This window comes from Pseudochaenichthys georgianus, chromosome 2, assembly GCF_902827115.2.
Source record: "Pseudochaenichthys georgianus chromosome 2, fPseGeo1.2, whole genome shotgun sequence".
Taxonomy (NCBI): Eukaryota; Metazoa; Chordata; class Actinopteri; order Perciformes; family Channichthyidae; genus Pseudochaenichthys; species Pseudochaenichthys georgianus.
This window is the reverse complement of record NC_047504.1, coordinates 9,936,911-9,949,963: the sequence shown is the minus strand read 5'-3', so window position 1 is coordinate 9,949,963 and position 13,053 is coordinate 9,936,911. Positions and strand designations below refer to the sequence as shown.

Here is a 13,053-nt window from a genome sequence, read left to right as displayed (position 1 = left end):
GTGCTTATGAGCCCGAACACAGAACGAGGCTGGCAGCTGTGGGATCACAAGATGTAGGCGGCAACATCCTCCCAGACATTAACCTATTTATCGACAAATCATGTAAACTGGGGTTTCTGGGAAAATTGGGTCACCGCAAACCATGTGAATGCTTTAATCACACGGTCACCGTAATCTGATTACTCCCAATAATCCGGTTGCCGTGTGCATGTGATCGCAGTGAGTGGTGGCGGACGGAACACGACGCGACTCGGTAATCAGTCAGGCATCAAAGTGTTGTGTGGCAAGCTGGACTGCTGTTTGTCCTGGGCTTCACGCACGCACGCACGCACGCACGCGCACACACACACACACACACACACACACACACACACACACACACACACACACACACACACACACACACACACACACACACACACACACACCCAGGAAGACACTCCTTATCGCATCATCCCATGAGCAGCCTGAGCCTGGCTTTATCGATTGGGAGAGAAACAACCACCCTGGCCCGTGGCATGAACACACACACACACACACACACACACACACACACACACACACACACACACACACACACACACACACACACACACACACACACACACACACACACACACACACACACACACACACACACACACACACACACACACACACACACACACACACACACACACACACACACACACACACACACACACTACACAACTGCAGACAAATATAAATATAAAGAGTACACAGACGCCATACACGCTGCTTGCTCATGCAAACTCAATGGCCAACAAAGGCACTCACACTGATTAACATGACACACACACACACACGCACACACACACACACACACGCACGCACGAGCACACACACACACACACACACACACACACACACACACACACACACACACACACACACACACACACACACACACACAGACACAGACACACACACGCACGCACGAGCACACACACACACACACACACACACACACACACACACACACACACACACACACACACACACACACACACACACACACACACACACACACACACACACACACACACACACACACACACACACAGACACAGACACAGACACTCAGACACAGTCGGAGAGAGACACGATGCACCCTTGTTTTCATCCCGCCCCAGCATGCTCTGCAGAACTCTCACAGAAGAGGAAATTCTCAAAATAAACCTCAGTGTTCAACATGTTGCATAAGCAGCCTAGTTAGGTGACGAGTCGGAGGCAGAAAAGCACAGAAGTGGAAGTTCAGACGGCCTCTTCAGGGTCTCTCCAGCTACAGAAGTGGTCCTTCTGATTAGTGTGGCTGGTGACGCAGGGTACATCCGAAGTTGAGGTGCCTCCACCTCTTCCTCGCCATTTTGGCAGGAGAGTGCATGTCAGAAAATGTCTGATCTTAAAATAAATCAAAATGTCTGCTCACACAGGGCATGCATGATGTTCAGCTCCTGATGCCAGACAGCTGCTTTGATACCAAGTCTCTACCCATCACTTCCACAGAGGGTTATGATTTCGTTTTTTTTCCATTCGATCATGATATTCATTTAGTCAATTATGTTTTTATCATGAGGAAATCAGATGTTAAAGCGGCGTGTGCTTGAGGCTGTTGCTACCTCACACGGGTTACTCTGACCTTAAGGTTTCAAAGCCTTAGGATGTCAGTTTCACGAGAGCTAATCTTAGCCAAGGATATTTCTAGTATGCCAGACACACTTACATTGTGTATATGTATGTAATAATTAGAGATGTCCCGATCCGATCACGTGATCGGGGATCGGAGCCGATCACGTGATTTTCAAAAAATCGGGGATCGGGATTTTTTTTTTTTTTTTTTTTTATAATTTTTTTTTTTTTTAAATGTAATGTTACAAAATAAAAATGACCATGTTCACGTCTTAAAGTCATCCTGAGGACTTAGTTTTGGTTTAAAATTACACAACATCATGTATGTGTTGCTTCTTTTGGGCTTGTTTTCAGACCTGGTTGCTTATTCCTCTCAAAGCAACAGAGTGGGCGCAGTGTCTAATAGTAGCAGCAAGCTAACGAGAGGCTACGTTCAGCTGGTGACTCGGGAGTCGGGACAGAGAAAATGTCAGCAGTTTGGAAGTATTATAAAATTGAAAGCGAAGGCAGTGTAACAGCCAGATGCAATGTTTGCAAGGCGGAGGTTCCGCGTTGTGGAAAGAACAGAGCTACGTTCAACACGACCAATCTAATACGCTACCTGAGAAACAAACACCAACAACAACACGACGAGTACACAGCGGCCACTCAGGTAACGGCACTGAAACAACCGACACTTTCAGAGGCTTTGAAAAGGAAAGAGAAACTGCCCCAGAACAGTGAAAAGGCCAAAAGAATAACAGCCAAGATAGCTGACTTCATCGCGTTGGATGACCAGCCGTTATCTGTTCCCTTTGTTCTCTCTTAATGCATTGCATAAAGATCGGATCGGGAAAAATGGGTATCGGCAGATTGTCAAAATGAAATGATCGGAATCGGATCGGGAGCAAAAAAAGGTGATCGAGACATCCCTAGTAATAATACAAGCTGGTTCGGGGTAAATAAACATTCCTTTTTCTCAGGGACGTAAAAAGGGTACATTTTAAGTAAATATTAACCCACGCTAAAAGCCAGTCACCTTTGATTAGTAATGTCTCTTCAAACAGGGGCTGACCTAAGAGAGTTAAAACTGTCACTCATCAATATCCCTGACCCTCTGCGACACCGCTTGACCCCCCGAGGGGTCGGCACGGGTTAAAGGTCAAAGCCGGTGACCCTCAGGTTCCTTCACATGGGGCTCCAAGTGGTGGGAGGATTGATGGAGGCGGGTTTGACTCCGATGGATAAATGGAGGAGGATTTATGGGGCTGGCCGCTGGGTAATGGAGCCTGCCTGTGGCCATGGAGCGGCCTTGGGCACTTGGGAAAGTTGCATCGTTGACATTGTGGTGAAGTATGCAGGGTGTCACGACTTAAGGCCTTATTCGCAGACTGAGCTCATTGTAAACTCCATTATAGCGACTTTAGAAGTTTATCATCGAGTGTCTTTGAAGAGGCTGGCCTTGCAGGTATTTTGGTTCCTAATGTACCTAGCATCCTTGCCGTTTGATTTAATGTTCTGCAATGCATCACTCTGTAGGATAGGTGTCAACTTGTCTCCCATATTGTGGGAAAGTTCTTTGTTTAATCCTCAGCAGACCACTTTAAAGCACATGCTTGAACACCTGATACATGCTGTTCGGAGTACATGTGTATTCTTATCGGTATTCACTTCCCATGAGTGCGTTGGACAGGTGGACACAGAGCGGAGAACCATCCATTAAGTTTTACTGCTTTCTACACACGGCCCCTCTGAACTTGTAAACGGTTGCATGTGTTGGTCTGAAAAAAGGAAAGAAGAGTGCTTCCTGAGCATCTACGTACTAATACAGTGTTAAAGAAATATTAAAACGTTAAAAAACAGTGTTAGTATTATAGGTTTTAATCAGATGGAGAAATCAGAAGTGATGTGTTTTTCTGCAGCCTTTGATGCCAGCTTTTAGAAGATACCTTTTATTATTTCTGCTATTGTGTTAAATCAAAGCAAATTTCACAATTGCAAATCACCGTTGCTGTTTCTGCCGAACATTTCTACGTGAAGTCTGCTCTTCTAAATCGGATCAGACCACATGGTGTTGATTTCCTCAGTGAAACAACAGAAAGTGGAAACACAGGAATATCAGAGCCCTTATCAAAGAACACACATTTCTTTAAGCTTAGTCTCATCGAGTTAGCATTAAGCCTTTAAACTTTCTCCGTAAGAAGGATTGAGACCGTATACATCTGGTACAGCAGAATAATTTATCACTAATATTAAAGATGTTTTAATCACAACATGTTGAGCAGTAAAGGATATTTGCACATGTGTGGTTGTAATGACCATTATTCATCTGTCTGCAATCACACTCACACACTCACTGCCCACTCCTTCTTCCCCTTATGTCCTCCTCCCTGCTCTCTCCATGCTGACCGCGTTAGACCAGGACCCTGTCACTGACCCTCCAAAGAGAGATTGATTACAGGAAAGCAGAGAATTTTGTGTGCCTTCCCTTTTCGGCGCGTCTCACTTTTCGAGGCTTTTTCCCCCCGCTATCTCTCCCCTTCCCTTTCTGTTCATCTCCCCCCCGTCTTTATTCTCTCCTCTGTCAAGTCAAATTTGGAAAACACCCCGCCACGGGTTTCCATCCTCGGATAACAGTCTGGGGCGGGTATTAAAAGCTAGAGGCAGCAGAAAGGTCCAAATTAGATTCCTTTGAGTTGTTTTGTTGTGGTTCAGACCTGCCCATGCTACCTCTCCCTCTGCGCACTTGGGCTGCGGGGAAGGGTTGTGGCAAGTGTGTGTGCATGTGAATGTGTGTGTGAATGTGTGTGTTTGGGGAACAGCTGGGCATATGAAATGTGCACTGTGGGTGCTTGGGCGTATCGCTCCAGGGTTGTGTAGTGGTAGTTATTATAATACACGTTTTATACCATACAGAGATAGATTTGATTATATAAGGTGTTACTCCACTTTTATCTTGTCCTGTGTCCATTTTCTTCAGGTTTCCTATTGACTCTGCTCAATAAGGAGTCTGCTTTTGTTTTTCAGGTGTCAACAGACTCTCACATTTTCAATTTTTGATGCGCTTTGGTGTCTTTTGGAGAGCACAGAGAGCCTCAGGGGTCCGTCTCACCCAGCGAAGGCCAGCTGCTCGCTGCGAAGGATGCCAACAAGACAGAAGAACATTGTATTCTTCCTCTCTCACCTCCTTCTACCTTTCCCCTCCTCCTCCTCCTCCTCCTCCTCCTCCTCCTCCTCCTCCTCCTCCTCCTCCTCCTCCTCCTCCTCTCAGGACCCTCAGTGCATTCGGAGTTTAAGGACTGACACATGACATGGTTTCTGTGCAGTAGTGTGTTAAATATAAGGCATTCGGTGTCATGCAGGTGTGTCTTCCTCCATTTCTAACTGTATGTTCCTTCCTACAGACACGCCTCTGCTGGTGAGGAGCAGCAGTGACTCTGCACTGACCCCCTACCAGGCGAGAGCCATGCCCCCACCTGATAACCATAGCAACAGGCCGCCTGAACCGGTAAGTCTACTACCAAAGTAAAATAAGGTTTCTAGGGGACTGAAAACAACTAATGTATATATATTTTGTTGTTGTTGTTTGCAAGATAGCTTAAGTTGCTTTTAATGAAATTCAGCATAAATAAATTGTAATCCAGTGCGCCTTTCTTAATTGAGGAAGTCACTGATTTCCTTCCCCTTTTCAATTGCCTTTTAACCAAGAAAAGAACAACAAGCAGAGAATAATTTAACAAAATGTTCTTTTTCCTGCGGATAAACTCCTGCTGTTCAAACTAGTAGCAGGAACATGTTTTAACCAAAGCAAGAGATAAGGGAAAATATATAAAAAAGATAAATCACGGGAGAAATACACACATCTGATTATTCCACTGGTGTGTGGAGACAGAGAAGCCAGTGTGTGTTCCTCCTGTGGTCCAGCTCCACGCCCCGGGCTGCACTTTGAGAGGGTCGGCTTTTCGAGTGCTCTGCTTCTTTCTCCCGAGCACCATTAAGGAGGACTCAGTGTGCGTCCCTCTGGGTGTGTGTGGTGGGCAGCATGACGGCTGTGTGAGGTCACGCTTACATGTGTGTGTGTGTTTAGATAAGGTAGAGAAAGGGAGTCCTGTTGTTCCCCCCGCCGCGTTCAGCTCAGCGGTGACTCGGCAGAACGCGGGAATCAGCGGGCGGCGAGTAAACACAATGACACAGCACATATTTCAGGGCCTCGTACAGCAGAGCAGAGCAGCCTCATTATAGACGATTTACCCAGAAATCTGTGTGCTGGCAGACAGACGCAGCTTCATTTAAACCCACACAGTTGTTGTTTCGCTCACGAGCAGATGTTGTCATTGTCTGTTTACAAAGTTTTAAACCCACTTCGGCTCCTCTGTCATTTGGGGACAATGCATGTGATGTCGAAACTCCTCCGTGTGTGTGTGTGTGTGTGTGTGTGTGTGTGTGTGTGTGTGTGTGTGTGTGTGTGTGTGTGTGTGTGTGTGTGTGTGTGTGTGTGTGTGTGTGTGTGTGTGTGTGTGTGTGTGTGTGTGTGTGTGTGTGTGTGTGTGTGTGTGTGTGTGTGTGTGTGTGTGTGTGTGTGTGTGTGTGTGTGTGTGTGTGTGTGTGTGGTGTGTGTGTGTGTGTGTGTGTGTGTGTGTGTGTGTGTGTGTGTGTGTGTGTGTGTGTGTGTGTGTGTGTGTGTGTGTGTGTGTGTGTGTGTGTGTGTGTGTGTGTGTGTGTGTGTGTGTGTGTGTGGCCGTCACAGCTCTTGGGCATATTGAGTCCTGGGCCTGATGGACTTCCAAGGATCAATACACTATCACTTCGTCCACTGTACTACTCCGCTCCAACCCCTCACCCTTGTCTCCTACACTTACTCATACACACTTACACACACTCGTGTCCCTCTTCGCCCTGGAGGTATTGAAAGCTACATAAAGTGTAATTAAGGCTGATGCGGTGATAAATATGCGCGCTGCCCCTTTAATTGATTTTGCTGCCTGCTTTGGTGGAGGCCAAGGTTGGCCCACTTCTCTCCGTCTTTGAATCTCACACACTCTGAGTCTCTATCAGGGGAGCTAATGAAACCGGCAAAAGGCTGAGCGGTGATAAACATGCAGCCGGCCCTTTAATTGATTGGGACTTCCTGCCGTGTTCGAAGCTAATAAACGAGACATTTTAATGTTGCTAACGGCAGTGAAGTGACTGCTTCTCCTTTCCTTTCCTCCATCACTCTCCTCTGTTACGTTTCTGCATGCACTCTTCGCTCTGCCTGATGTTCAAAACCTCTAGCTGCAGTGATGCAATGGAGTGGTGCCGGACTGAGTCCTTAAACCCAAGAATGAATAAGCATTTGAATGCATCCGGTTCCCTCGTCTGAACGTTCTTTTGAATGTTTTAGTGGTTAAAGCCTGAAATAAGGTCTGTGTTTAGCCTAGTGCAGGGGTGTCAAACTCAAGGCCCGGGGGCCAAATCCGGCACGCGACTTCATTTCATGTGGCCCCGCAAGAGCTCTGAAAGAATGTAATATGTTTATTATACGGTTACAGGCCGATTTACAGATGCACGATGTCCATAAACTACATGTCCCACAATGCATCTTACATTAGATTTTTTTTTTTTATTTAACTGTAACTTTTTTTCAGAATTTGGCTTTTCTTTTAAAATAATGTTGTGACATTCTCACTGAAGAGACTTGCACTTATTTGCTCTAGACTTCTTCTTTCAGACGTAGTTATCTATGAAGCTTTTACCCTATCCGATAATAATCCAATGCAGAGGCAATAAAGTAATAGAATACATTATTTTAAATATATAAAATATTTATATATGTATTTTTATATAGTCTTAAAGTTACAACCGGCCCTTTGAGTGCAACCATAATGCTGATGTGGCCCGTGATGAAATTGAGTTTGACCCCCCTGGCCTAGTGTCTTGTTGCCTTCTTACTCCCGCCACAGAGCTTAAAGTCCCGTTGCTTTTGTGATGCAAACTCCTGGGTCGGCCTACAAATATACGTCATCACTGACTGCACCACTCTCGACATGTTGACACGGCGGGGAGTCGGACTTAAAACTCTAAAAGCTGTTTTCCCGTCCGTCTGTAGAGTGTGTGTTTTGTGTTTCTCATGCTAGCAGCTGGATGCTGTGTGTGTGTGTGTGTGTGTGTGTGTGTGTGTGTGTGTGTGTGTGTGTGTGTGTGTGTGTGTGTGTGTGTGTGTGTGTGTGTGTGTGTGTGTGTGTGTGTGTGTGTGTGTGTGTGTGTGTGTGTGTGTGTGTGTGTGTGTGTGTGTGTGTGTGTGTGTGTGTGTGTGTGTGTGTGTGTGTGTGTGTGTGTGTGTGTGTGTGTGTGTGTGTGTGTGTGTGTGTGTGTGTGTGTGTGTGTGTGTGTGTGTGAGCCCCTTGAGGATTTGCGTTTTCTCAGCGAACATAAGAGAAAGAATGTGAACACCACAGCAGTCGGTTGATGTAATGGATACGATGAAGGTCAAGGAGCAGCGGCGAGCACATTGAAGCTGTGTTCCTGCAGTGTGTGTGTGTGTGTGTGTACATACAAACAACCTTTCTTACACACGCTATTTCTCAAGCGCCTGACGTGCAGCACCCAGAAGACTCACACGAAAGAAACACACACCTCATTACTCATCCGACACACACTCACACTCACACCTCATCTCTCAGACGTCTGCACACCGCTCCGTCATTCACACATACCTTCCACTACAGACACATGAAGTATAGCAGGGCGGTGTGCAAAACAATAACAGAGCAGACAACCTGTTAGTGGTTCTCAGACAGGTTTCACAAATGATAGCACTCGCTGCGAGATTACAAAGCCGGCCACGTTGAAACCAGTCGGGGAAGAAAGCAGATTATGTAACGGCGTATTATTTCACAAAGTGCTTGTTTGTTTGGTTGGAACACTGACATAAGAAGCAGCTGAAGGGAAAGTGCTGATTGGAGCTGGACTATAAGCCCGTAGAGTCAGCAGAGACGAGTGTTAAACAATGTTTTTTTAAGTGTTAAAAGGAGTTTTCGGAGTCAGCTGAACAAAGTTTAAAATGTGAGTCATGAAGTCGAGGTGTCAAATGATGTGTCAGCAGTAGCAGAAGTCTCACGGGTGCACTTCCTGGATTGTAGTGAGTTGTTTGTATACCAAATGTATATGGATGGAATAATCCCATTCACCCAATGCTCCTAATACGACCTGCTATACGCGATCACTGGACGTTTACACACAAAGGCGCTAACCTGGTACTTTCATGTTCTTTCTTTGTGTGTTTTATATACGAGCGCTGAATGGCTCCAAAACAGGGAAGCTGCTGTTTTTAGTGCTCTCAGGGATTAGATTGGGCATTGTGGTGTGATCCTTTAATGTTGAAGACGGGTTTGTGTGTGTGTGTGTGTCCCTACATCTTATATAACACTGTAATTGTAGTCGAGCAGACATGCCTTTTTGTGTATCTTTATGTTATTGCACCGCGTGACACAGTAGCTCAATTCCTGTAAAACTGGAAGTGTGTTTTCCACGAGTGTGTACATGTGTTCATACTAAGCCATGTGCCAGCATCTTCCTCTGTGTGTGTGTGTGTGTGTGTGTGTGTGTGTGTGTGTGTGTGGTGTGTGTGTGTGTGTGTGTGTGTGTGTGTGTGTGTGTGTGTGTGTGTGTGTGTGTGTGTGTGTGTGTGTGTGTGTGTGTGTGTGTGTGTGTGTGTGTGTGTGTGTGTGTGTGTGTGTGTGTGTGTGTGTGTGTGTGTGTGTGTGTGTGTGTGTGTGTGTGTGTGTGTGTGTGTGTGTGTGTGTGTGTGTGTGTGTGTGTGTGTGTGTGTGTGTGTGTGTGTGTGTGTGTGTGTGTGTGTGTGTGCGCGCTAAAGGAGGCAGGCTGCCTGTGGGAGCTAATGGCGTTGCTGGAAGATGCACAGCAACAATGGAGCTCGTCTTTCTGCCCCCGCACACACACACACACACACACACACACACACACGCACACGCACACACTCGCGCGCTCCATTGTGGGGTAATCTCCCACTGCCCAGATAAGTGGGTCACTATTTGTAAAGGCAGAATATGTGTCCATAAATACACCGCAGCAGAGAGGATGTGTGTAGGTGATGTTCGCTGTGGTATAAAGCATGTTGTACCCAGTGTGTGCATAGGGGTACACTGGGGAGTTGGGTGTGGGGGGGTGGGTGGGGGGGTTGATGCGAAGCTGGTGGGCGGGAGCTTTTTAGCCATTAATGCTGGTGACACAACGAAAGTGACGAGGCAGAAGGACCTAATTGCACCCCTCTTGTCTTTAACGATTGGGGGGGCAATCTCTCCCAGTCCTCGAGCGTCTCTCAACAGTTTGACGGCGTCCTTCTCTCTCGTCTTCCCACATTTCTTTCCCCCTCTTCCCTTGTCTGTATTCGTTTCCCCCGGGCTTCGTTTCATTTCGTCTTCAAAATAGAGCATCGTCCTTCGCGGGGATGCAGAGAGGGGGAGGGAGCAGATAGACATGTACACAGAGTAAGAGGGACAGTAGTGGCGAGCTCAGCGTCCGGCGGTCGCCCTCTCCTCGCCGTCTGCAAAGGTGATTGATGGCGGCGTTGGATTGTTTTGCTAATTGGCGACGGGCCTCCTCGTTTCCACCGTTTGTTCAGTGTCGGCGCTCTTGATTTGTCCCTGTGGTTATTATCATGTTGACTCACTGTTTGTGTTTTTCATCAGGACATCAACCATGTGCTGAAAGGAGCGTTGGACCGAGTGCGCACAGACGACCCCCCCGCCAAGATGAGCCAAGTTAACTTCAAGTAAGCTCGTGTGTGTGTGTTTCAGTGCGTTTATGAATGGACACGTCATACTGTAGCTGGGTACGGGGCAGTGTTGGAGTCTGGGATTAAGCAGTCTTTGTTTGACAGCCTGACACTGGATTAAGGGGTGTGTGTGGTGTGTGGATGCGTCCCAGTACATGGTGGTGTGCCATGTGCCGGAGCGGAGGTGAGTTTTAAACATGATTTTGATGGAAATTCCACCTCAATTTATTGTAAAAGTTGCAACTATTTACTCACATATACAAAGTTATGAAACCGCGGCTATAAAGCTACAAACCAGGCAGTGTAAGCATCTCAACATTACTGATGGCTGCCAAAGTTAAATGGACATTTTCTCAATTGAACTTGAATTAGAGTTAGAACAGAGCATCAGAATGAATGTTATATTCTGAATACATTCTGATGCAATCCCCAACATTTTGATTATTAACTGTAAGAAAGAAATGCTTTTATTTTGTGTTTGAAAAGAGTTACTCTGAAAGATAACTTTACAGCACTGCTTGTGTGTCAGCTTTCATAGACGGGTTCAAAGCGACATGTCGACAAAAACAACAGAAACAAAAAAGAGTCGAGAGGTTTCCAAAACATGTCAATCCAACCCAGAATGCGGTTTAGAAAGGGCTTTGTTCTGGACACGGTTAGGGACATTAATATATTGAGTAAGGGGGCTGCACCTCATGATTTTCATTATTGATTAATATGTCGGGTTTTTTGGTTCATCAGTCTCAGCCTGTCCCACTGGGACGCTGATGCCCCGCCCCCTGTGTGCGCGGGGCATCAACATGATTGGTTAATGTCGTATTATAGCGATCTCAGCATCAGCTACATAACACACATCAGGTTTAGTCATGGCCCACTCTGCTGAAGTAGGGAAGGGGTTGTTAAGATTTCCCTATTTCTATTACATGTCTTTACATTTCATTATGATGCTGTTGTAATCAATTGACATCCCGGGCGTTGACCTGTGACCCCTGAGGGGGGTGTGTTGTTGCTCCGTATCGATTCTGTTATTTACGGGTCATCAAGCTGAAAGCTCATAGTCCGTGTTGCTTAGTTCCACTACGCTCATCTAGTTGGCATCTTTGGAATAATACATTTTATATTTCGTATCAGAATTCCTGATGATCCACTTAATGCAACAGTTACAAATGTAAAACCTATCAATGTCGGCCTGTGAAAGGCTCGTTTAGGCGACAGCATGTCAAACAAAATAGATGTTAGTTTCCGTCAGTTCAGTAACCAAACAATATTTACACATGTTCTATCTTCGTGACATAATTTACTTGAGCAAAGTAAAGTGATGCAAAACAAAGGTCGAGTGCCATTTGTTCAAGCTATACTTACTTGTCAGGTGTGTGTGAACAGGTGTGTGTGTGGTGAAGAAGCGTATGGTGTAGACACATTCACACACAGTACACATACACACGCACGCTTCATGGAGCGGTGCCAGAGGGGGGAGGAGGTTGTCCGACAGCGTTTTCATTTGGTCCGATTGATACTAAAACGTGACAGATGGTGATTTTTCAGCGTTTTAAAGTGCAGCCAGGTCCTGACCGCTCCACGATACAATGGCGGCAGGACTCTCACAGATAGGTCGCCACGGTAACAGATGGATGACTGCGGAAGAAGCCACGGGGAGCGACCAGGGGGAAACTTCTTCAGCGAGTCCCGGCCGCCGGTTTTCGGGCCTCCGTGGCTTTGGAGGAAGTCAACCAAGAGTGGGAGCTCCATCTGTCTTGCTCCTCGGCGCACTTTCATCTGTGCCTCCCCCGGTGGAATGGCCGTGTTTGTGTTTGTGTCGGCGGGATGCTAAAACGGGCGAGCGGAGCTATTCTGCTCGTCAGAGTGCAGCACTAACAAGCCGCGGCGTCCTCTGATGAGCTTGTTTGTGCCTGTCTGTTTTTGTATGGATGTAAATGGGCTGAAGCTGTGTGTGTGTGTGTGTGTGTGTTTCAGTGTTTCATGCACACTGTGTGGATACATAAACATCATTCACAACCAGCTCTGTACCTGTGTGTGTGTATCGTGATTGTTTACCATCATATAATTACATTTAAACAGCGTGTGTGTGTGTGTGTGTGTGTGTGTGTGTGTGTGTGTGTGTGTGTGTGTGTGTGTGTGTGTGTGTGTGTGTGTGTGTGTGTGTGTGTGTGTGTGTGTGTGTGTGTGTGTGTGCAGCTCATGGCCAGTGCACATGTGTAATGCAGACGTTAGTGTGTGTTCTAATAGATGTAAATGTGATGCATGTGTGTACCTCTGAATTCAATTTAAGGGAATGTGAGTGATGGTGTTTGTGAGCTTGCACTAGATGTAGCAATAAGAATGCAAATTGGTGGTGTGTGTGTGTGTGTGTACAGTATGTGTGTGTGTGTGACCGTGGCAGAGGTTAACGAGAGCGAGGCGACAGTGACAGAGGAGTGTGTTATAATGATCCCAGCTAGTCCTTGGGCTTGTGTGTGTGGAGGAAGCACATCAACCTCGAACTTCTCCGTCTTCTTTGGTTTAGTTTTTCTCACGCAGACACTTTAGAAATCTCTTTATTTCGTGTTGAAGCTTTGTAAAAACGGTCAGAGACATTTTGAGGAGAACTCGGCCTCCACCTGAGGTCGCTTTTCTGTTCTTCGTCTTTT

The 13,053-nt window shown here is 46.4% G+C and overlaps 1 protein-coding gene across 1 annotated transcript in view; it reads left to right on the top strand.

Moving 5' to 3' along the window:
• pard3ba (par-3 family cell polarity regulator beta a) overlaps positions 1-13,053 on the top strand; it is a 168,113-nt gene that overhangs the window by 28,479 nt on the left and 126,581 nt on the right. The window contains exons 4-5 of the mRNA XM_034101017.1: positions 5,034-5,137; positions 10,320-10,402. Coding sequence (XP_033956908.1) covers positions 5,034-5,137; positions 10,320-10,402 — 187 coding nt within the window. The remainder of the gene's footprint in view (positions 1-5,033; positions 5,138-10,319; positions 10,403-13,053) is intronic.